Below are 26,480 nucleotides of genomic sequence, written 5' to 3'. Positions count from 1 at the left end.
AAATAATGTTATTTGTTGTGTTTTGCAGATCATAGAATTTAGTTTTAAAGTTCAAATTAATTTGATACTGTTAAAGTGACTGTTAAAGTAAATATGCAGAGAATAAAAAATGGTTCTCTAATTCACATGAGAGTGTCTTGAGTCAATGGATAGATTAACATAACACTTGTGAAGAGTGAAGTCCAATTTGATGCACTTCCTGGAAAAAAATGGGTATTTGAATATGCAATAACGCTCATAATTTTAAAGTATGTTATGACATATCTGATAAATAAACCCCTTATACTGTACATGGGTCCTTCTTGTGTTTCTGATGTCCCTTTGAATATCTATGTCTTACTTATTGGTTTTATTCCTTGATAACCTATGCACAGACTCATACTACACCAATAACACAATGTCATGTTCCCATAGTGGATTTTCCATTAAGATGAAGACTGAGAGGGGAAAAAAACAACCAGTGACAACATTGACAACGCCAGTGACGACATGAATAAGACCACTGACGACAATTCCTTCTTAGATTACAATAAACCAAAGCTAATAACAAATAAAGACTTTGTTCTCCTGCTTCTGTACCTCAAAAGCTCCTCATGTGCTCCTTCTTACATACGCTGCAAAGCAGATTAACCTTTCCTTTTACAGTCTGGATTGAAGTTGCTGTAATTTGCCATTATGCCATTATGTAAAATTGTACAACGATTTTACAACTCTCCAACTATTTCTGTAAAGAAATGAGGTGTGAAGAGATTATTGACATAACTGACAAAATGTGTTTTGAGCAACTCTGATGACCTGAATTGTTAACATGTAGCTGGATGTACAGACTCAATGGTTGTGCTGCTGAAAGAATACATTGGAGTGTTTGCGTAGGCAGTAAGCCTCTCATCTCTCATTAACATGTCTAGACGTTCACTACTCGTGTTAGCCACAACAATAAAAAACATTGCTTTCTCTGAAAAGTCTGCTGGGACTGGAGAAAAATAAAGGCCTAGTTGAGTTTCACTACCACTGCACTACTGTACTGTGGTTGTGTAAGGAGTCTTGACGTATTTTACACTTCACATGATGTGATGTACTGTATGTTATCATTTACAACAAAACTGGCAAACGTTTGAACTTTTCCTTGCATAAAAGTACATTGAAATGATAATTCCTTAAACTTTGAGGTCTTTTCCATGAGTCTCAACAAGAGTTCCATGATAAAGTAGGTGTTTACATCTTTTCTGAGCACAGCTCTTCACTGTTGGGTGAGGTTCAAAGCTCATCCTTGATGTTGGAAACAGATGCTGATGAAGATCATTTGATATGATCAAAAGCTCCAGAGCTCCTACCAAATAAACCTTGTGGTTAGGTTGCTGTTTCCAACATGTAGACCAACATGGATGAAAAGTCCTTTCAAATTTGCAACGTTTACAATTCCATCACAACCGGCCAAATTCCATCTGCTGATGAAGATCATGTAAAGTGATTGAAAGCTCCTGAACATTTGCTAAACAGATTGTCAGATTGATTTTCAAAGGTCATCAATGAAATTTGAACCTCAGTAATGACTTTGATCAACACTTGCAGCTTATGATAATTCAATGAACCACAGACTCCTTAACACTAATTATGTCAAACCACTCTGAACTAAAAGCTGTTTAAACTTGAAGTATTTAAGTGTTTTAATGTCTTCCAAGCTTTTTCTGTTTTAATTCAGTCCATATCTGTGACTGCTCTCTTTACTATCTTACTGTACTGTAGCTCTGTTGTCAAGCTCTTAATGGGTGCAGGAGTATATAAATAATAGAGTATATAAATAAGCTTAGAGTCCAATCAGGTGGGAAATATGAGCACAGACCAGAAAAATCAATGATGGTTTAGTGTATATGTCAATTAACAACCGCTTTTTGGACTCTGTATTCATTCAGAGCAGTAGATTTACAGAGCTACTATATACCCCAATAACTGTCCTCATACAGTCATCGATGAAGCAAGCATTTAAAAAAATAAACACATTACTCATCTATTTCCCTCTTTTAAGTAGTAGCAATGAATATTGTTTCCAGTCAGGTGTGACTGCACATTGTCAGATAACAGCAAGGGCAGGATGCAGCACGGATTCAGGTTCTTTGTGGACATAGCAGGGGATTGTAGGTAGCACCGAAGGGAGTTACGGCTTGACAAATATTTGAAGTGCGGCCCGACTCTGTTTACCTCAGCCAAAGCTTCAGGTCCACGCTGCTGCTATTGCATTATGCATCACAAAGAAGACAGAGCCGGCAGCGACAGCGTAAGAGTCAGTGAAATTTGAAATTGAAAACCACATTTCACAAAGCTTTTCATGGTGTATCAAATAAAATGTGTGCTCCTATCTCTGCTTTTATTTGTGTTATTTTACAATCATTTGAATGACGAATTGATTCAAACCCTGAAGAGAATCAATAAAATTGATCAAAGGGGACTTGCTAAGAGATCCCCAGCCTGGGTGATTTTCTTTTGTTTCTAATATTCTCAATGATTCTCCATATCATACACAAATAAACAGCTTAACAAACAGCTGAAGTCTGAAAATTTCACATTTTTATAACATGTATTTGCATACTGTACATCTGCATTTTCATCTTATCAAATTCACTGACAGTAAAAGTACAAATGACAACAACATCTACCACATTAGAAGAAATGTGAACATTCCAAAAGTGGGACTTGAGAAAAAGGCCACCAAGGGACGAGTTCATTCCAAATATTGAAGTAAAACTTGTGAAATAATTCACAATGGGATGTGTTCATTTACAGAGTGAAATCACAGCATAAAACACTTTCTTTTCTTTTTTTTTTGAGGTTCAACACCCTCGCTTGATTATTTCCTATCGAAACGTATCATCCAGTGTCAGTGCATCTCTGATGATTATTGGATTTGTACAGTGTGTTTAATTTAACTACTAATCCCAGCTGAGCTCTAATAAAAAAGGTATCTGCCTTCTTAATCAAGTAGATATTGCAAAGGTTGCTAAACATATGATTGGATTGGGCAGAAATATTTCTCCCAGCATAATAAATATTTAATATCAAATTGATTTCTGTCCAACAAGAAAAAAGCTGTGCCACTTTGGCACTTCTACAGTGGCTACAACTGCATCTGAAAAATTCCAAAAACAAAAAGGTGAAAAGGTTTAAATTAACCAAAGAAACCGAGCATCTCATTAAGCAGCTTGACATATCAATACCCTGCCAAGGCCTCATCGACCCCAGTGGTGCTCCCTGTAATGAGCTGCGTCCGATTTTGTAGATCAGAGGCCAGCAGGAATAGTTCATGGGTCCACAGTAGGGATGATGCTGACCTTGTTGTTTCTGCTTATTCGTCGTTCAGGACGCGGTCTGGGCAGTTTGGTCTGGATCAGCTCCTCAGGTGTGTTGCCTAATGGAGGCAGCAACCTCTTCTTGCTGTTTCTGGTCTCAGGTAACCACTGAGGAGGCAGCTCAAAGGGTCCAAACCCAAATTGTGTGGCATCCTCAGCTTCTGTAGGCGTAGCTGGTGCCACCTGCGATGAAGAGGCGTAAGCACATGTGTGGACCGGAGAGGCCCGGGGAGCTATTATTGAAGGAGGGCCCTCCTTGGTGATGACAAGCCCTCCAACTGGCCCCTGCAGAGAGTCTTTTTTGGTGATAACCTCCCCTCTAAAGCTCCCTAATCTCGACCCACTTTTGTGGTCCTCTTTGGTTGCAGAGCAACCTCCTGATCCTTGAGAAGGGATTTCATTCTCTACTTCCTCCTCTTCCTCCTCTTCTTCAGAAGGTCTAAAGATCTGCTGCTGGCCGATGTTGAACATCTCCAGCAGCTGGCTCCCAGAGCGACCTGCTGTTTCCAGTCCCACTGGCTCCCCTATCACACCCTCCCCCCCAAGAGATGCCAGACCCCCGGTGCTCACCACGTTACGGCGGCTGTAACGTCTGTGCATCCTGGCCAGCAGGTCCAGCCAGCTGTGGCGCGCTGAGCGGTTAACAGTCAGAAACAAAAGCGGGTTGGTGAGCAGAGACACCTTGGGTAGCCAAAGGGCAGTGAGATATAGTGAGATGGGCAGCTCCTTCATGTCTGCCAAAATGGTACGATAAACCACCAAGGCCCCATAGGGGGCACTGCAGGCAGAGAAAGCCAGCACCACAGCCAGCAGGGTGGCGTGAAGCTCAGCCTCTCGCTGGGAGACGTAGGGGATGGAGATGCTGTTCTGGGGAGTTCGCAGTGCTGCAATGATTACCTTCTTCTTCTGGCTGGCACTGAGCGCTCTGCGGATCAACAGCATGAAAAGAAAGACGAGAGCAAGGGGGAGGATCACTGTGGTGATGTTGTAGATCAACACGTAAACCATGTGGCCTAGAGACTGAGCATGGTCGTGTGAGCAAGACGAAGTGACATACACATCCGTCACGTTGGTAACAGCAAACACAGGGAGGCTCGCCACCACTGCGTGGACCCAGATGTAGATGACCAAATCTCTGGATCTTGCGTCGGAGATCTTCCTCTCTAAGGGGTAAAGCACTGAGTAGTACCTGGAGTCAAAACAGACACTTCTGTTAGCATAAAAGTATCATATTGCCAGAATGCAGTGCATAATATACTCACACCAGTAACACTAGCTGATGTATCTTGCTCTGACAAAACATTTCTATAATTACATGTAGCTATGAAGTTAATCAACTAAGTCAAGTAAAACTGAAACTATGATCCACTGAAGAAGAGCATCAAATGATTTTGCTCGGAAGACAAAATGAATGCATCCCATTGTATCAGCTACAAAAGTGAAAGAGGTGGTTTTTCAGTGAAATGTATAAAGACCAAATGTATTCTTCTGCCTCTTAACATAATGACTGTGTGTTAGTGGGGCTTATATATATCATTTTGTTTTGTTTGCCATTTTTAATGTGAAGATGTTAATAAGAACCCAATAATAGAGGTAACCTATCTTAAATACTATTGTCTTCACCAAATAAGGGAATATTCAACTCTGTAAACTTACTTGTAGAGAGAAAGAGAGAGAAAGAGAGAGAGAGAGAGAGAGAGAGAGAGAGAGAGAGAGAGAGAGAGAGAGAGAGAGAGAGAGAGAGAGAGAGAGAGAGAGAGGGGGGGGGGGGGTGTTGCATATTCAACACTCATAATTTTACTGGAATTGGATGACAGGATTTTTTTAGCACCATTTTGTCTGTGATGTGTTGCCTTATGCAGAAGTTCAAAACATGTGGGTGTTTTAAATATAAACCCACAACAGCAAAGCTATATCTGTCTCTCTCTATCACAGATAATAATATGTAGATTGTCTCTCATCTTTTCTTTTTTTTTGCCCCTTCATTGTAAGCAAAACAAATTGCATAGAGAGACTTTATTTCCCTGGATTGTCTTTTCATCGGCACATGCTGGAGTGTGTATCTATAAGTGTGCTGCAGTCTCAGCTTGCCTGTATATCTACCGTCTCATTTGCCCTCCTAGGGAATAAATTATTCATCAGTTTGATAGCTTTCTGACTGTATTAGTTGCTATGGAGGCGATATAATCTTTGTAGCAGTGAAACCAAGGCTGAGACGAGACCGGAACAATGCAGTATCTGACTGCAATCTCCATGAAAAATAAATTAACCCACTGTTAATTTGTTACAATGTACTCTGTGAGCTTATGAGTATTTGATGGAGTCCTTTATGGTTTCTGAATGAAGCTTAATAGTGTAACGAAGTCAATCATCTTTTTGACTGACTTGATATATTAAATACTAGATGTGCACTAATGAAATATCAAGTGTGTGGTTTATTTTGAAGAAACAGCAGCACAAATTAAAACACCCAGAATGAGGGGGCTACCTCTAAACTATAATTTTACTGGTTTACAACAAGTAGGTTTATTTCTAAATACTGAAACAGTCCATATATATAAGCTATGATGACATAGCCCTTTGATTAGTTCACTGGAATTCCATCTATGCCCTCACCAAGATCAGGGGATCTTGACCCTTGAGTCCAATGTAGGAAGCTATCATGGTTTATTCAAAGTATAAATGTATTATAAGCTCTCTGTATTCATTTGCCAGTGTATTAGGTACACATAGATAAAACTAATAAAAAGTCCTGTTATAAATCCTAACTTCATGAAAGTTGTAATACTCCGTCTTTATTTAATCTGTTTTGACATAACATACAATTTGGCCATACTAAATATAGGAAATGTCTCTCAGTATAAATATAAGCTTTAAAAACATAAATAACAACCAAAATGTGAAATTTTGTATTTTTTTAAGGGTTTAGGTGGCGGCTAATTTCTATCATCTGGGTCAGGTAGTGCTAGAAGACTCATGACTTTCTAAAAACCTGGCTCTGTGTGTGTGTGTGTGTGCGTGTGTGTGTGAGAGGGATCTGAGGCTGCTTTTGGATGCAGCTTTTAGCACCGCAGGGAGGCTTGGGACACGGCCACTCAGCGTGTCATACACATGCTCCATTGATCGCAACCCCCCATCCCCCAAACCCTCTCAACTACACCACAGGGTGTAGATGGAGATTGGAAAAGACTTTCTCACTTAAAACAAAAACAAAAACAGTCTACCAGACCCTTGTTTAATGTCGTTCTATTTGTGCAGCCTTGATGTTTGTACTTCCAAATCTCCATTTTTCAGGATGAGAATTACTCATACAGCTGACTTGGCCAAGCAATATATATTGATGAACTGATCAGTCAATCTACTTAAATCATCCACTTCTCTCAAGTGGTACTTCCAAATCCAGCCAAGTGAGTGGGAGGTGCCCACTAGCCTTTTTCAAACATGTATTTGAAAGTCGGTGGTTCAGGCTGCAGAACTGTGTTGTGTGTGCTCAAAAAATAAAGCACCACAGATTTTTCCTGTTTTGTAAGAGGTGGATTTCAAATGCAAACCACATTCTTTCTTTTTACACAACATACACACGAAACTGAAATGTAAATCATTTCAAGCATGTTTTCCAAACTGACCTGTCGAGTGCAATGGCACTGAAACTGAGCACAGTGACGGAACAGAAGAGTTTGTGGAGGAACTTGATGGCCTTGCACAGCAGCAGAGTATGGAGCCACCAACAGCAGCGAGGACTGGCTCCGAGCGCCACGTCGAAGGGAACGCACACCAGGCCGGCGCAGATCCCCGAGCATGCCAGGTTCTTGATGAAGCGATTGGTCACAGATTTAAAAACATTCGTGCAGCAGGTGCACCACAACACCGTGGCATTTCCTGTGGGGAGAGTGGGGGGAGATAGGTGAAGAGCTTCAGAATGAGATCACACACAGTCTCTGATATCCAAACCCTGGTAGTAAAAAACAATTAATCACATCTTTGTGTTTGTTTGAGTATACCTCAGTCAGGAAACCCATATCAAAATTTGAACTATTTATTACGACAATATGCATTTTTGCTTGTGTCTGCTAATGTCATGCTCCGAAACCAATCTGATTGAGCATTGTGCAGACTGTCCCTGAGCTCACAAATCCTTTGGTAGAGCCTGACACACACAACATTTGAGGAGCATGAACAGTCATTAAAAAGAAACGTGCAAAATCAATAAACAACGGAACTTTGTTGAGGTGGAGGGAGTTACATTTCTGAAAGCAGGCAGAAGAGTAGTAGTGTTGTATGCAGACTGAATGAGCACTAAACGTTTATATGTGCTGCTTATTCGTAGACATCCGTGATCAGGGCATATATGGAATATGTGACTATAAAATGACTTTGTTGCTCCCTCAATTTCCTGTAACCGAATGACTTGTCATAAGTTTATGTTCAGGTTTTATTAGGATGAGTTAATGCCAGCATAGATGTCAATATGTGGAATTAAATTAGGTATTTGGTATAGAGTTTCTCATATGGAACCAACTGTGTGAGTGGACAATTACTGCTGCCATTATTTGGTGCCTCACAATTCTATTGTCACTGTTGTCAGAGTTCAGTTGAACACAACCATAGAAAGCCTTCAAAGTTTGAAGAAACCTCTTCAATCATGTTTGGTTGTTAACATATCCTTAAACATCTAAAGTATTGAATATTTATATACACCTAGATTTCTCCATGTCCCTCTCATCTTTGTTTAATAGTCAGGTTACCTGGAGACTCCTAATTGTCCATTGGTCTGTGCGCTAACACTAATGAACAATGAACAGGTGACTTATCCACCATGTCTTAGTCAGTGCCTTCTATCTAGGGCAGACATTGTGAAAGAAAACTGCATGCAGAGAATATAAATTGAGGGGGGAAAAAAACATATGCACAGACTAATGAGTGCAAGAGTCTCCAGGCATGTTATCAACTCTGTGAAGCTGTACTTATGCACAGCAATGATTTGAGCTAAATGTTAACATCACAGTGACAAAGCTAACATGACACTCAGCAGGCATACATTTTCCATGTTTATGTTAGCATGCTAACATTTGCTAATTAGCAATAGCCACAATGTAGCTGAGGCTGATGGCAATGTTATTGGATTTGTAAACCAACATATTCCACTGACTAATTCAAAGTTTGTGGATCACCAAATTCATTGGGGTTCATCCTCTGAGCTAGCCTGGCTAACGCCAGACCCTGCCACAATTGAGGTAGGGTTAGCATAGGGTTAGCTTTCCAGCGAAGTGGAATGTCACTGGAAAGAGAGCATGGGTTTACCCAGGCTACCTCTGGGCACCATGAATGGATATTTGAAAAGCACAAATTGCAGCACAAATACTTTAGTTTGTCTTTTTTTCATTGCTTAGGGGGACTATGATACATAATAGCCAGCTTTTTTTTTTACTTTGCTCCCATTTTTCTCTCAATCTTTTATTACTGGAAGAGTTCCTGAACTTCCTGTAAAGAGAACCACATTGACTATTAACAGAACCTCTTCTTGCAGCAGGAATGGCAGCAACACAGAATCTAGGTGACAATCACTTTAAGCAGATTTCCTCCTTTAAAAATCTATTTTCTGTGGAAATATGTAAAAATTGAAGACTATGAGACTTGTCTCCTTGAAATCACATTTATATTATGCTAAAAGACTTAATGGTAGGACACAGTGTGCATCAATAGATCCAGTCCAAAGTAATAAATACATCTTTGTGGCTTTGTCAAGATAGGGTTGTTATCATTTGAAGAATAATTGTAATATTGTAATAGCATTTTGAATATATATACCTTTTGGTAGAAATGTTTTTGTTAGTTAAACCTAATACAATCAGGTGCATGAAGAGAAACTGTGGCATTTTAACGTTAAGATCCCATAATTTGGAGCGATGTAACAGTAATTGTTAATTAGGTTTAAAAAGCTGAACTTTACATTCCCTGTGGAGCACTGATGTCAGGTTGCAGAGGGATACGTGTAATACCAACCTCTCAAAATGTAATTACCCAGAGTGTTAGTGGTGCTTTTATAGTCAGGAACAGAGCATGATGATCTCTGGTGAGGAAACCTGTTTTATTTTTCCTGAGGTTATGTGATGTCTGTAAATGTTGAAAAACAGGCCGCGGTCAGAGAGAGAAAAATATGCAATCGCCATCAATTGGTGTGCAAAGAAAAAACATTGAATTACTGCCTTGCAAAGATAAATGCAGTAGTCCTGCAAGAGGATCTGTGCTATAAAAGCCAGGTCAGATGTAGCAATCAATTTTGGTAGAAAAGGCTGTTGAAATTCGGCCAGAGAGGTTTTTAGATGGAGCTGGAAGAAGCTGTGTTTAAGGGAACATGGTGTGCTTTGCTGCCAGCTTTTCACTGTGTGTGTCGATTTTAGTAACACACACAGGACTAGAATTACTGGGAAACACTAACAAAGCAGTAATTAATGAACTACACTCAGCCTCTTCATTCCATGAAGCTGACTCGGATTGGATAATGAAATTAGCACAAACATACATACTCATACTCATTCATACATATTTTTTTCAGAATTATATAAAAGATGATTGATTAAGGAAATGGATTACCTTAACTGCCTTTTTAAAGTAGAGAGAAGAAGATAAAGGAAGAGTAGAGGGAAGGGGAAAACAAGAAAACATGACATTGACATTGTCTGCCAGAGTCTGTTTTAAATGATTATTACAGAAATGATTCATATCATCGTTTTCTGGCCTGCCAACTTTATGGTTAAGGTTTAGTTGGTTGGTTTAGGCATACAATTAACTAGGTTTAAAATTACTGCTGTCAAAATCACATGATGGAAAATCATCCACTCTGACCCCATCTCCCCTGAAGTATTCCAGTGCTAAAACAACAACTCACTTCCTCCGCATTTGCCTCTGAGCAACAAACATCATAGTTCATTAATAACTGAGAGTTATTTGTCGGGTAAACATAGGTTGTTTTAACATCTGAACAGAATATGTGCCCCATTTGAGTCTAGCAAGGGACTTTTGGTGCATTTCAATCCCCATATCTCATCCCTAATTTTGTTTGACCTCTCTACAACTACTGCCGTTTCACTGTAGTAAAAGGTTTAAAAAACAAACATTGCTGCTGTTTTTCCTGTGAGGAGAGGAAGAGGGGGAGGAGAAGGGAAAAAAGCAGCAGGAAAATTAAAAGAAGATGAAGAAAGAGACAGAGCTGAGCAGAACTGTGTGAAAAGTTTATATAATACACAACAGCAGTCGTGTATCCACCTATAGTACAGCTGCAATGGTGTGATGTCACCCCTCCCAGAGGTTACAATACAAGTAATGTATAGGATCACAGCTCTAAACACAAGAGTTTAGATTAGTTTAGATTATTTTTTGTATTATGAGACATGTTATTGTATCTTAGGTCAGAATTATGTCATATTTTGATAAATCTTAAGACAATAGAGACAATAACACAGACATAACTGTAAATAATACAATTGTGAGTGTCTTCATACAAACACTGGGACTCTTTTTTTAACAGTCAGAGCTAGCATTGTCTATAAAATCCCTTCATCCTTTTGTTCATGAAACACTGGCCTGGCACTTGAGGGACACCTTGGCAACCATATTCACAGCAGCCAATGGGGATAAAGAGCAAACACTAAACATGATTGCTTTTTCCACTTAACAAATGGCAGTCCAACTACAGGTAGCAACATGAAAAACCCCAATAATTCAAAAAGAAGAAGAAGGAGAAGAAGAAGTAGCTTCCATTGTCTACTTCACACACATGAATGTAAGGTGTGTCATTTTCTGGTGTGTTGATAATAAGCTTCTGTTTTCAGAGAACACTGTGAGAAAACCAGGTGTCTAAACATAGCAACTGTTAGAATTCAAACTGTGAAATATCACTAACATGCTTAACACGTACCTTCCCCGTTGTGTTATATTTACTTAAGTGTCAATGAGACTCTTTACTTGAATGAATGGTAACCAACATACAGCCGTATATGTACAGTTATACTGTAGTGTGAAGTCCTCACAGAACTGATCACAGTTGTTGGCAACAAGCTGGTGCCATGTGCACTGTGGTACATTAATCCGATTAAATGCTGATCTCCATCGGGAGAAACGAAAGCATGAGAAGTTATTCATGTTTCTGCTTATTAGTAGGACTGTTTGATGGTATCACAAATAGTAACCTCACTGTGACCAGAGAATTCAAGAAATATATTCACACTAAGTGGCTCCCCTTAAAACCACCAACTTTCTATGTGTGTACTGATTAAACAAACACTATAATTAAAACCATATTAGCCTGACTACAATACAATATATTACTCTGGAAATTACATATGAAAAAGTGAGGGTTTATTTGAGCCAGGCTAGCTATTTCCCCCTGTTTTATGTCTTTATGCTAAGCTAAGCTAATCACCTCCAGCTAACACACATTAGCTGGAGGACATGAAACACATTTTCTTTAAAGCTGTGTAGCTAGTCAACAGGCCAGGTGTATATTTAATGCATGAGTTAAGAACATGATAACTAACATGAGTTTGAATATTTGATTCAGTGTAAACATTTTTAAGTTTGCATGAGGAACAAGTTTAAAAAAAATATAGTACCACAGTGTCAAATTAAACTGCATTTCCAACTTAAAACATTTTGCTACTATTTGCAATACTGACATGAATGCTACACTTAAATGCTGCTGCAGAGTGAGACCTTTAAAGTGAGCATGTAGTTTAAGGTCACATTGCCTCTTCACCTCATGCATCTCTTTGTTTCAAAGGAAGGAAATTACAAGGACATGAACTGAACTGAGTTTGTGAATCATGACTTCCAAAAAGGGACTTAATTTTAATCTTAATCTTAATCGGCTGTGGGTATTTTCATTTCATTCATTCATTTCTCATACATATTGCTTTTTGAAGATACAAAGAAACTAAATCACACCACCACCAGGGCAGCATAAGTGCCTACATAATGGAGCCAACATTTCTTGTGTGTCCTATAATAGGGGCTGTAACTGTCTCGGAGACAGATTTCATCTTTTATTTTGAAAGTTAAGGTCATAGGTCAGTGTTTGGGGAGGTGTGCTGCATTATGGGTGAGAAGAGATGTAAACGGAGAACGACAACGTGGCTACAAAGAAGACATACAGCCAGAAAGTAATTTGCATGGTTCAAGAGGCGCACACGGTAACTGTTTTGCCTTGTTTTGTGGTTTCAATTGTCATATTTGTGTGGCATTTGTGGGAATTCTTTATAAAAACATTTAGTGTGCCTTTTATTGCCATGCTTGGGCCTGTGTACTGAGAGAAACTTGAGACTGTGGATGATAGAGAGAGATATTTTTTGACTTGTTGTGTTTTGTGTTATTTTTATAGTTTTCACGGTGTCTTGAGAGGATAAGAGATACGAATAAAAACAACTGGAGACATCAGTACGAGACGTGGCCTTATTCATTGGACCAGTGCATTTATAGTGAAAACGTACGCCGTGTGGCCAAGAGTCTACTGTAAAGAGCAGCGCGCGTGTCCGTGAAGAAGAGAGAGAGAAGCATCGCCGGGGCAGTGTATGACCGGACAAGAGGCTAAGGAAGAGGCGTGCTAATCCAAGGAAGACGGTGGGAGAGTCGATCCTGACACCGGGTGGAGAGTGCCGCGATTTCGCCAACATAGGGCAACAATTGTGCGGACTACAGCTCCGCAAATATCCCCTACCGGGTGCAGCGTGCAATGTGTGTGTTTCTCGTCCCACACTGTCAACACAAAGAGGGCATGCTCTACAGAAGGCGTCAGGTTTGACTGTGCTACCCTGAAGTTCTTATGGAACTTTGGATACCTTGAAAGGAAGGACCGGACAAAACTGCTGATTCTTAAAGAGAGAGTAACTCATATTTCCTTATATAAAACAAACAAAACCGTTACAAGAAACTTGTTAAAAACACTAGGTTAATTATTGAGAGAGTAATTTCATTTCTTTATAGACTAATTGCGGTTCCTGATTTATCAGTGTAATTGTTATGAAGGTTTTAATAGCCTAATGTTTTTTTTTTGTTAATGGTTTATCTGAGAGTTTAAATACTGAGTTTAACGAGATTGGGTAAATAGAAATAGCAGTTGATTGTACTGATAACTACATAGTTCTAAAGGGTTATATCTGCACATGCAAATTGAGGTATGCAGTGCCTTTTCAAAAAACCTGTGAAATGTCTGTTAGTGAGGAAAAATCACCAAGTGCCAAATTAAGTGAAAAAATTGAGTCTCTTCAAGAAGACTTAAGTAGTTTGAGAATACAGTTAAAATCTCAAACTGAGGAAGCTGAAAAAGAGAGATTAGAATCACTTATAGGTGATGTCTTTGCTGAAATAGAGATAGTGAAATTAACAGTGGTTGAGCCTACCTCCACAACCTTCCAGACAGACAACCCCAGGAAATCTTCACGCGAGAGAAAGTTAACCCCAAAAATGCTGGAGTTGAAGCAACAAGAGATCTCTCAGAAGGAGAGTAAATTCTTCACAATGTATGAAAAATGGAAAGAGCAGGTAAAAGCTGCACGCACCAATCTTAAACAAGAGTGCTCTGATGGAGATTTGAGTGACATGATGGATGCTGTTGAAGGACTAGAGAAACAAGTGAAAGATGTATATGAAAATGTACGATCTCAATCAGCACCTTCTACTGAGATTAGAAGGAAGATGGATTCCTGCACAGCAGTAACAGGAGATTTGATGGGACTTATGAAGGTACGCATGAGTGAAGTAGGGCAAGAGGACTTTGATGCCAAAGCAGAAAGTGCAAGGCTTCATGTGATGCTGGACAGAGATTATGCCCAATCAGTATTTGGGTCTTCAAGAACTAAATCTACTGTTCGCAGTCACCACTCAAATCATTCTTCACATTCAGCAGAAAGTCAAAGCTTAACAGTCAAGAGAGCAGAGTGTGCTGCGCAGCTGGCTGCAAAAAGAGCTGAAATGAAGATGGAAGAAGCAATTGCTGCACAAAAGCAAGAACTTAAGAAACTAGAAAATCAGAGAGATCTTGATGTGATAGCGGCTAAACTTAAGGCATACTCTGATGCTGACTCAAATGGGGGTGACAGCCAAAGCCAAGCAGCATGTGATGAGGCCAGTTGTCCTCCAATATCATGTAGTCCTCCAGCACCACGTAGAGAAATTAAAAAAGAACAAACGTGTGAGAATAACAATGATCAAGCAACCAGTACAAATAAAGAAGCATCATTAGTACAAGCTCTGCATGACACAATGGTTCTTACAAGACTGCCTACACCTGAGCCCTCAGTCTTCTGTGGAGACCCACTGAAGTTCTTAGAGTGGAGAACAAGTTTCAAGGCACTGATAGAACGTCGATGCATAGACCCAGCAGACAGATTGTTCTACCTGCAGAAATATCTCAGTGGTGAAGCACGATCTGTAGTAGAAGGAAGCTTCTACAGAAAGGACAGTGAAGCTTACAACCAAGCATGGGAAGCCTTGAATGCTCGGTATGGCCACCCCTTTGCAATCCAGTGTGCATACAGAGAAAAACTGAACAACTGGCCAAAGATTGGCTCACGAGAGTCAGTTAAATTAAGACAATTTAGTGATTTTCTGACATCCTGCAACAATGCCATGCCTCACATCAAAGGACTTCAGGTGTTAAATGACTGTGAAGAAAACCGAAAGATGTTGCAGAAGCTCCCAGATTGGTTGACTTCCCGCTGGAATCGCCATGTCACAAAACAGCTGCGACAAACAGAGGAATACCCTAACTTCAAGGCGTTTTCTGATTTCATAGCAAATGAAGCAGATATAGCATGCAATCCTGTGACATCTTTGCAAGCCTTAAGGTCACCTGAAGAAAAGTCACAAAGAGAGGTAAAACGAACAAAGGCGAATGCATTCAGTACAAATGTGAAAGCACATGAGACTGATAAATCAACGACAGTAATGAAAACATACAGTGTTGCAGAGAACAGCTCAAAATATTCAAATGGATCAAAGAAAGTGAGCATGTCAGCATTATCTGCAAACCCAGTAACATGCCTGTGCTGTGGAGAGAGTCACTCCGTCCACAAATGTCAGAAGCTCTCCAGTAAGCCTGTTGAGGAAAAGAAAAGGTTTGTGTTTGAAAATAATCTGTGCTTTGGTTGTCTCAGGCGGGGACACAATTCAAAGGACTGCAAGAATAAAGCTACTTGTGGCGTGTGTAAGAAACCTCATCCAACACCACTTCATGAGGACCGTTCTGCTGCCGCAGACGCATCTTCCTCTCATGCTACAGAAGCGGAAGAAAACACCTCCTCCCTTTCCTGCTGCATTGATAAAGGTGAAGGTGGGAGCACTTCCATGATAGTGCCTGTTTGGATTTCTTCAGCCACCACCCTTGAAACAGAGACTTTAGTGTATGCTCTACTAGATACACAAAGTAGCAACACCTTTGTAGACCAGGGGGTAATTGAGAAGATGGGGGCGGGTACAGAGCCAGTCAAGTTGAAACTTACCACTATGATGGGAAAAGATTCCATTGTTCAGAGTGAAAGAGTCAGTGGTCTTAGAATTAGAGGATTTTCCTCAAAAACTTTTGTCAACTTGCCACCTGCCTATACTAGAGATTTCATCCCACTCGAACATTCTCACATCCCTACCCCTGAAACTGCCAAAAGGTGGAGACATTTGAACCAAATAGCACAGGAAATACCAGAGCTGATGGAGTGTGAAGTTGGACTCCTCATAGGCTATGACTGCCCCAGAGCCTTGGCCCCAAGACAAGTCATAACAGGAGGTGACTATGAGCCATATGGTATCAAAACGGACCTGGGTTGGAGCATCGTTGGCAACTCACCTCAGGTCGCAAAGTCAACAGAAGTGACAGGTCTGTGCCATCGTGTCTCTGTCAAAGAACTTCCACCTTTGACACCAGCCAATGTCATCAGAGCCCTTGAAGCTGACTTTAAAGATACTAACCCTGGGGAAAAGAGTATATCACAAGATGATATACAGTTTATGCAGTTACTGAATGAAAGAATAAAGCAGAATGCAGATGGACACTTGGAGATGCCTCTCCCTTTTAAGACACGCCCACAACTGCCAGAAAATAAGCATCTGGCTCTGGTGCGGCTAAAGCAGCTGAAAAGAAAATTTGAGAAACATCCCAGATTCAAGAATGACTATGTTAAGTTCATGGACAATGTCTTTAAAGACGGGGATGCAGAAAGAGCTGAGAACCAACCCAGAGCAGGATCTGTCTGGTATATTCCTCACCAGGGAGTATATCACCCTAGAAAGCCAGAAAAAATCAGGGTCGTGTTTGATTGTTCCGCCAAGTATGATGGCACAGCTCTGAATGATCACTTGTTAGCCGGACCCGACCTCACAAATGGACTGACAGGAGTACTCTGCAGGTTCCGCAAACACTTAATTGCACTCATCTGTGACGTTGAAAAAATGTTTCATAGGTTTCATGTAAGTTCAGAGGACAGAGACTACTTACGATTCCTGTGGTGGGAAGGCGGTGATTCAAAAACAGAGCCAAAAGAGTATCGCATGCGGGTGCATCTGTTTGGAGCGGCGTCTTCTCCGGGCTGCGCGAATTATGGTATGAAGTACCTTGCAAGCCAGGCGGAGAAAGATTACCCTGCAGCAGCCAATTTCATCAGGAAACATTTTTATGTTGATGACGGGTTGATCAGCGTAGACTCTGTGGACACAGCCATCAAACTAGTCAAAGAAGCGCAAAAGTTGTGTGCAAAGGGCAGACTACACTTACACAAGTTTATCTCTAACAACAGAGAAGTCTTGGAGTCTATTCCTGACAGTGAACGAGCTAGTGGAGTACAGGATGTGGATCTCAGTCGTGAAGAACTCCCAGTACACACTGTGTTGGGAGTGAAGTGGAGTGTGAACAGTGATACATTCTCCTTTAATGTTTCCCTGGATGAGAAGCCAGCAACACGGCGGGGAATTCTCTCCACAGTCGCCTCAGTGTTCGACCCGCTGGGCTTCCTGGCCCCTTTCCTCCTGCTGGGTAAGAAAATCCTGCAGGAAATGTGCCAAAAGGGCATTGGATGGGACGAACAACTGCCTGCAGAATTAAAGCCTCAATGGGAGAACTGGCTGAACGATCTAGAGAATCTGCAGAAACTCCAAATCCCAAGATGCTTTGTCCCTGAAAACCTAGGGAAAGTACAGAGGATGGAATTGCATCACTTTTCGGATGCGAGTAGTCATGGATACGGGCAGTGTTCATACATCCGAGTGGTGACAAAAGACAAAGTGCATTGCGCCTTAGTGATAGGTAAAGCACGGGTTGCACCCACCAGGGTTGTAACCATACCTAGGCTGGAGCTGACAGCTGCAGTGGTCTCCTCAGCAGTTGGCAGTATGTTAAAGGAGGAGCTGGAGCTCAAAATCGACCAAGAATATTTTTGGACAGACTCACAGGTAGTCTTAGCCTACATTAACAATGAAGCACGCAGGTTTCATGTTTTCGTGGCTAATCGAGTCCAAAGAATCAGAGAAACAACAGACCCAGCCCAGTGGTACTACATTGAAACTGACCAAAACCCAGCAGACCACGCTTCTAGAGGGCTGAAGGTGGCAGAATTGATGAGTTCAACGTGGTTCTCTGGACCAAAATTCTTGTGGGAAAGAGAGATTGTCACACCAAAGTCAACTCCACATCTTATGGTGGGAGATCCAGAAATCAAAGTGACACAAGTACTACAGACAAAAGCAGTCGAAGAGGACAATTTTCTAGAGAGATTTGAGCGTTTCGCAAAATGGCATACAGCTTTGAATGTTGTTGCTCATATCCAGAAACTGGCAAAAAGAGCGAAAACAGCAGATCCCATAACTGTAGAAGACAGAAGGACAGCCAGTCTTCTTCTTGTGAAATTAGCACAAAAGGATGCCTTCAAAGAGGAAATACATATGTTGAGTGGTGGTAAGCTGTCACAGAACCATCAGTTGTTCCAGCTTGACCCAGTATTGCAAGATGGTGTTCTCAGAGTGGGTGGGCGATTAAAGAAGGCCTCCTTGCCTCACGACCTGAAACACCCTGTAATCTTACCAAAAAATGGGGTGATCACACGTCTGATCTTAGGTTACTGTCATGAAAAAGGTCAGCATCAAGGCAGAGGACAGACTCTCAATGAACTCAGAGCAAATGGTTACTGGATAGTCGGTGGCAGCAAAATTGTGGCAAACTACATCAAACAATGTGTCACATGCAGAAGAGCTCGCAGGCCAACAGAAACACAAAAGATGGCAGATTTGCCTGCTAACCGTATTGATCCCTCTCCACCATTCTCCTTCTGTGGGATGGATTGTTTTGGGCCCTTTCTGACTAAGCAGGGTCGTAAAGAGAATAAGAGATACGGACTGATATTCACCTGTCTATCCTCAAGAGCAATCCACATTGAGATATTGGACGACCTAACAACGGATGCGTTCATAAATGCACTGCGGTGTTTCATAGCTATTCGTGGAGCTGTAAGACAAATCAGGTCAGACCAAGGGACAAATTTCATGGGAGCAAAAAATGAGCTGACGAAAGCTTTAACAGAAGTTGATAAAGACAGGCTGACATCTTACCTGGCAGAAAAGCATTGTGACTTTATCATGAACGTACCGGATGCCAGTCACATGGGAGGGGTTTGGGAACGGCAGATAAGGACAGTTAGGAGTGTTTTAAGCTGTGTCCTTTCCAAGAGTGCTGGAAGATTAGATGATGCTTCTCTAAGAACATTTTTCTATGAAGCGATGGCAATCGTGAACAGCCGCCCCCTCACTACTGACAGCATCAATGATCCCAAAAGTCTAGAGCCACTTACCCCAAACCACTTGCTGACCATGAAAAGCTCTGTGCCGCTTCCTCCTCCAGGAGAATTTGTTGCGGAAGATGTATACGCCAGGAAAAGGTGGCGCAGGGTACAGTACCTGACAGAGCAATTCTGGAGCAGATGGAGGAAGGAGTATCTAGCAAATATTACCCTCAGGCAATGCTGGCACTCTACAAGACGTAATGTGAAGATTGGAGATATTGTCATTCTCAAAGAGGATGAGGTGCCCCGTCATCAGTGGAGAATTGGGAGGGTGCTAGAGGTCTGCAAAGATGAAGATGGGTTAGTGCGCAAAGCCACAGTACAAATGGGAAACAGAAAGCTCAGTAAAGAAGGACAAAGACTCACCAGTTCATCCATTCTTGAACGACCTATACATAAATTAGTTGTACTTGTAGAAAGTAACTAAAATGTGTGGTAAAGTCACAAATCTTAAAGAATCTACCAGTAAGGAGAGTTTAAAATATCAGTGTTGACATGTGAGGTATAAAATGCCTGTTGTTTATTTCTGAAAATTACCAGATTTATTCATTCATGTTTCTATAAATGTTGTTATAAATCATAGTAATTTGGTGGGAGTGTAACTGTCTCGGAGACAGATTTCATCTTTTATTTTGAAAGTTAAGGTCATAGGTCAGTGTTTGGGGAGGTGTGCTGCATTATGGGTGAGAAGAGATGTAAACGGAGAACGACAACGTGGCTACAAAGAAGACATACAGCCAGAAAGTAATTTGCATGGTTCAAGAGGCGCACACGGTAACTGTTTTGCCTTGTTTTGTGGTTTCAATTGTCATATTTGTGTGGCATTTGTGGGAATTCTTTATAAAAACATTTAGTGTGCCTTTTATTGCCATGCTTGGGCCTGTGTACTGAGAGAAACTTGAGACTGTGGATGATAGAGAGAGATATTTTTTGACTTGTTGTGTTTTGTGTTATTTTTATAGTTTTCACGGTGTCTTGAGAGGATAAGAGATACGAATAAAAACAACTGGAGACATCAGTACGAGACGTGGCCTTATTCATTGGACCAGTGCATTTATAGGGGCTGTGTGAATATCGGTCTCAGGGAGTCCTTGCTTTTATCATATTAGAAAACCTTTTTGATGAAGTAAAAAGTGGTTTGAAATTGAAAGACGCATGTTTTTGAGAACCTAAACCTCAAAGACAGCCCTCTGCATGATCACCATTCTTATCCTTCATTATCTTTATCTAGAGGTTATTTATATTTCCATAGTCAGGTCAAGATGTCACTTTGATTTTTTAATGTAAAATGGACCTGGTTTATCTGGTGTATAGGTGAAATGAGAGAGTCTTCAATCAGCCTTTGAAATGGCTCTTTGAAGGGCGATTATCCTAAAATTGGTGCAGCAACTTTACTTATTTTTAACTTTACAATGCCCTTCTTTTCCTTAATTGATAGCCATGTGCTCTGTGTCATTAGAAATGCAAAGTTCACCTTTTTCAGATGACTTTTGGCAGAAAATGATTTCATTAGAAGTGTAATCTTTTTACTTGCAGTAGTTCTGATTATAATTGACATGCCCAATCAGAGTGTGTTCCAGGATTATTTTTACAAGCCATGACGACAGCAATGAAAAGAAAAGAGGGTATTTTGAGACACATCGTCACAAAATTCATGGTCATGTGGTAGATTTTCTGTCCTCTGCCTCACAGCACTGCATAGTATGAGGTGGTAGTGAGTCAGATCAGAAGTTAGCTGGTCCATTTTTGCCAGTTTTAGGGTGAGTTTCACTGTATTTCATCATTTTGAGAAAGCTGCAAAAAGCCCAGTCTTTCATTGAGCTCACACTTGTCCCAACAGCTAAACTAACGGCACTACCAATCATGGCTGAGGGTGTGCTGTGAGGAGACAGAATGTTACAGCCATATTTGTGACAAATAACACATTCATGAATATGTGTATGCAGGAGGACTATGTTCCTGGGTGCCAATATGATGGAGGGGAAGTCAAAGCCACGACTGTAGGAGACTGATGCTCTGTTGCGGTCAATCAATTCACTCGGTTCCCTCCTGACTTCCATCAGCAGCAGCAGCAACAGTCTGTGTTCCTACTGGGACCCGAGGAAATACTTGTCACATAGCCAGCACAGATTCAGCTTGAACGAAACATAAAATGTGCAAAAGTCTTTGCTGCTAATATTTGCCAGTTTCATGGTGAAATGCATTAGATAAAACCTGTCACTATAGCCCATACAAATTAAGGTTGGTGTTGCCAACCTTAAAATTATGATGGAAAAGGGCACCACATTCACATTGTAGGTTTTGCAAAGTCCACGATTGATTGATTGATTGATTGATTGATTGATTGATTGCTTAAGTTTAAGTGTCCTGTGCCTTTCTGGTGTCGAGCCCATATGAGCCTACAAGACACTAAACAATAGTAACCAGAGTGACCTCATGACAAATGATGATGTACAGGTCCACAGATTCAAAAAGAGAACATTTCAGAGCATCCAGTTTATGAAAATATCCATGAAATCTTATTGTTTGTTTGTTTCAGCCAATAAATCTCATCTTCAAAGTGATATGTGAATGCAACATACACACACAGCCAAATAACAATACAGCCACACAAAAGTACCAAGAACTGGTGTAGCGCTAAACTGACTAGCCTGGGTTTAAAAAACAGGATGTCTGGCGCATATTTTAGTCTCAGAGACTTTACAAATGTGTGACACATGCCCTGTTGATGTATTTTTGTCCTTGAATGGTGCAATACACCGATTCCCCAGACACCCGAACTTCAGTTAAAATATTCCTCCATAGTGCATTGCCATGTAGGGACAAGGCTTTTTGGAATTAACAAAGGACTACTGCTTGCTTCAACTCTATAATTTCAAAAATGACAAAAGGAAATGGAGGTCAGTATCATTAATGTATTGTTAAAGTAATTTGCATTCAGAAAGTATTCAGACCCCTTCACTTTCCTTATGTTATGTTATGTCATTTAAATGTACCCCCCCCCCCCCCAATCTAAACTCAATATCCCATAATGACAAAGCAAAAACAGCATTTTGGAAATCTTATTGATTGATATTAAAAAAGGAAAAACTTTAATATATCACAATGACATTAGTATTCAGACCCTTTACTCAGTACTTAGTTGAAGTACCCTTGACAGTGATTACAGCCTTGAGTCTTCCTGAGTATGACATGACAAGCTTTGGATTTGGGGATTCCTGCCACTCTTCTCAGCAAATCTTTTCAAGCTCTGTCATGTTTGGATGGAGACTGTGGTGGACAGTCATTTTCAGGTCTCTCCAGAGACGTTCGATAGTGTTCAAGTTAGGACTCTGGTAGGGCCACTCAAGGACATTCACAGAGTTGTCCTGAAGCCACTCTGGCATTGTCTTGGCTGTGCGCGTAGGGTCACCGTCCTGTTGAAAGATTAACTTTTAGCTCAGACTAGGTCCTAAGCACTTGGAACCAGGTTTTCATCAAGGATATCTCTGTACTTTTTGCTCTGTTCAGCTTTACATCAACCTTGACCAGTCCCCTAGTCCCTGCCACTGAAAAACACTCCCACAGCATGATGCTCCCATGCACAATGGCATTGGACAGGTGATGAGTGGTGCCTAGTTTCCTCCAGATTTAACACTTATAACTTAGGCACAGCAGTTCAATTTTGGTTCCATCAGACCAGAGAACCTTGTTTCTCACAGTCTGGGAGTCCTATAGGTGCTTTTTTGGAAACTCCAAGGGGCCTTTCTTGTTTCTTTCACTGATGAAAGGCTTTTCTGGAACTCAGCGAGAGTGACCAACAGGTCATTCTCCTCTCTTACCAAGGCCCCTGTCCCCAAATTGCTCAGTTTGGCGGGGCGGCCAGTTCAAGGAAGGGTCCTGTTTGTTCCAGAGATCTTCCATTTAAGAATTATGGAGGTCACTGTGCTCTTGGGAACCTTCAATGCAGCAGAAATGTTTTTGTAGCCTTGACACAATCCTGTCTCTGAGCTCTACAGGCATCTTATAGCTTGGTTTTTGCTCTGATATACATTGTATACATTGTGGGACCTTGTACATTCCATATCAAGTCCAGGTGTAGAAACATCTCAAAGATGATCAAGAGAAAATTATATTTTTGCCTTGTCATTATGGAATAAGGAGTGTAGCTTCATGAGGGGAAAAAAATCATTTAAATGATTTTAGCATTAGGCTGCAACATAAAAAATGTGATAAAAGGTCTGAATACTTTCTGAATGTACTGTATGGAGAATAAGCACGTGAGTCTACCCGGGTTTAGTCTGAACCATGTAAGCATTATCAAAGTCACTGTTACAACTTAAAGTGGTCAAAACCAGATGAAAAAAATTGCACACCATGCTAACCACTATCCTATGAAAATACTTGCCATCCACACTGTTATGTGTAGTAAGGTCTGAAGCTTTTTGGGGGATGACCAGCTGATACACTGATGACACTGGGATATAAAGTGTTTGGAGAGGAGACAACTTGGACTTTTGAGATTGATGTTATTGGGGTGTTGCTTGAAATTTAACAACAATAAAGAATATGACATTTGCATTGTCCCAATATTTAGTAAAACCAATGGGTAGTAGGGTAGTAGTAGGGTTAAATTGTTTACATTGACCAATGGTTTGAATAAAGAAAGCAGGAAAATGATGGGAAAATAAAGACTATGTTCATATTTTTGCGCCCTAAAAGTTTGGAGTTGGAGATGTAAAATAACTATTTAAGTATGTATTTTACATGTAAGATGGACAAGATGATCTAAAATGCACAAAATCCAATTGACAGTGACCACATATATATATTTTACATTTGCATTATTTGGGACCATTATGCTGCCATTAAAAGACACAGTATTACTTGTGTCTCTATAGCATAAACACTTTTAAACATTACTTATTAGATTACTTGTGAAGGGCCTGTTTGTTGGTGTAAATTGCACCAGATCTTTTAAAGAAAAAAGGTGCCCTATGATAATTGATAATTAAACCTTGAAGCTGATGGAAAACATCTGAAACCAGTGGAAATATTTTAAGAAATAAATCCCATAAAAATCACAGGCAGAATTTTCAATTTAGGCATTATAGTGTGAGTATTTTGTCTATAGCATCCATGACTGTATGTCATAGGCCTGCCATTCAAGAATGAACAATATGTTCAGCTGCCTATATGGACTGACTTACCGAGCAGCGAACCTATGAGGATGAAAACCTGAATGGTGGTGGTGAAGTCCCGGTAGGCTTGCTCTCGGAAGAGCCATTGCTGGTCCTCCAGGCCAGTCCCTTCTGCAGGTGGGCTGCTGTCCCACCGGGTAGGCGGACTCGACGCGTTGACGAGATCCAGCCAGAGGTGCGCTGCTGAGATATTGGCTGCACCGTCCCCGACCGTCGCAGCCCGGCTGCCACTCTCCATGTCGCTTCACCCCGCGATCCTGACAGCTTTTTTTTTTAAGAAGGCTGGCGGGATGTCCGCAGCCAGAATTGAAGAGGCATGTCTGAACTGTTGTGCTGCTGGTGAAGATGATGAGGATGTCTTGCAAAAAGGAAAAAAAATGTAGGTACAGATCACAGCTTGTGTGCAAAGAACATGTCAGTGAGAACGGACACAGGTAGTCAAAACGTGCAGCTGCCAGCAATGAGATGATCTTTTATCAGTTAAGTCTGATAAATTAGGCAAAAACATGATGTTATAATCATACATCAAAGCACATGACAAGCCAAGGCAACATGTCCCACAATCTTCCAATGCGGATGCATGGCAGAAATCAGTCAGAGCCACTGAAATCTGTGCGCAGTGAGGCGGGATGCTCTCTGACACCCAACGCACCTATAACCACACCGGGCTGCGAGGTGTCCATTCCGGGAATGAAGCTTGCAGCACTGAGAACACTCTACCATCACCTCCCGCTGTCCAGGAAAAATATTGTGGCTGACAGGCTTTTACTCTTGCGGCCGCTGCCAATCGTACTGTCAGAGGCTGTTTATTGGTAGACTGGCTGGTGTTGGGAGCCTGCAACTGAATATTTCACAGCGTGAGGTGCAAGACTGGAGAGGAGAGCCCCTCCTCTTCTTATAGCACCGAGAAAGTCCAGTGAATCTTATGAATGTGGAGGAAGGGGAGTGTGGCCAAATTACACACTCTTCAGTAAAAAAGGTGGTAAATGGTAATAGATTTCCATCAACACCCAAAAAGAAAACATCTATTATAATATAATGAAATGTTGTAATATGAAATATCAGTCTAAATATTAAACAACACTATAAATAATTATGTAGGTCAGGAAAGGGGTGAAATTGTCAGAAATAAAAAAAGGCAGACAACTCTGACTTCACAGCTCTGCCACTGTTGTCTTGGTCAGTTTGTTCTCTGGCAGGAACTTGTGACATTCCTCTTTCGCTTGCTGAAAATACCAAAAATAGGAGAGCACATACCTCAGTGATAGCTACAAAACAGCATTTTTTAGTTATGTTTTAATTAATTACACATAATCCATTGTGTTGCCCTTTTGGTAGTCAACTGACCCCTACGAGGAGATCCAAATACGGACCCTTAGTTTCAGTGTAAGAACAGTAGCCCAAATGATCAGTGGTTAAAGTCATGATGTAGGCTGTAAATGAATGAGCAGTTCCAGTATGTTTAAGTTTTAAATATTTTAATAGGAATATTGTAAAGTCATCTCTGGACTGTAAATTCCTTCTGAAAACAAGATTTAAAACAATTCAGAAATTTTAAATTGTGTTTCATAATATTGTAGTTCTTAAATTTCTAATTTTGTAATTCAAGCATTCAGTTGTTAAATCACTACAGTACATAATATGTCTGACATTCCTGTTTGTGTTCCTAAAGATGGATGGACGATGGAGAGATGTCAGTGTCCCCATCTTGGATCAGGCTGTTCTCTATTACAGTCTGCATAGTTACTCCTGATGAGGTTACACCAAAGTTAAGTCCCATGAAAAGTTTTTAAAAACTTTTACATGGGAACAAAAGTGCAATTAATATTATTTAAATTCTATGTTTGTCATCATGAAATGTTCCTTTCTTCTGTTTCACATTATATTCTATGTGTCAACACTTGCTGTACAATATGTGTAGAAAAAACCCTGATAAATGTAGGAAGGCTGAGTGGCCACTAGATGCCAACATTTACACACCGATGTGTATTCATATTCATGGAGTTCAAGCTAGAAAGGAATGAATCTCACTGCTGTAAAACATTACTGATTAGTGTACAGCAAGATGTTTTAATCACAGGTTGACATGCAGTAACAACATGATACAACTGCTGATTGGCTCGATATAAGACTCTAACTCA

General features: G+C 40.7%; 1 protein-coding gene across 1 annotated transcript; it reads right to left on the bottom strand.

The window, feature by feature from the left end:
- Positions 1 to 3,296: 3,296 nt before the first annotated feature.
- gpr176 (G protein-coupled receptor 176) lies at positions 3,297 to 24,577 on the bottom strand. The gene is made up of 3 exons (XM_053337201.1): positions 24,349 to 24,577; positions 6,971 to 7,223; positions 3,297 to 4,533 (listed from the first exon to the last, which is right to left on the bottom strand). Exons 1-3 carry the CDS (start codon positions 24,575 to 24,577, stop codon positions 3,297 to 3,299), a joined length of 1,719 nt encoding a protein of 572 aa, XP_053193176.1.
- Positions 24,578 to 26,480: the final 1,903 nt, after the last annotated feature.

This window comes from Scomber japonicus, chromosome 17 (genome assembly GCF_027409825.1).
Source record: "Scomber japonicus isolate fScoJap1 chromosome 17, fScoJap1.pri, whole genome shotgun sequence".
Lineage (NCBI taxonomy): Eukaryota > Metazoa > Chordata > Actinopteri > Scombriformes > Scombridae > Scomber > Scomber japonicus.
Note: the sequence above shows the minus strand (reverse complement) of the source record. Positions and strands in the feature narration are given on the sequence as shown.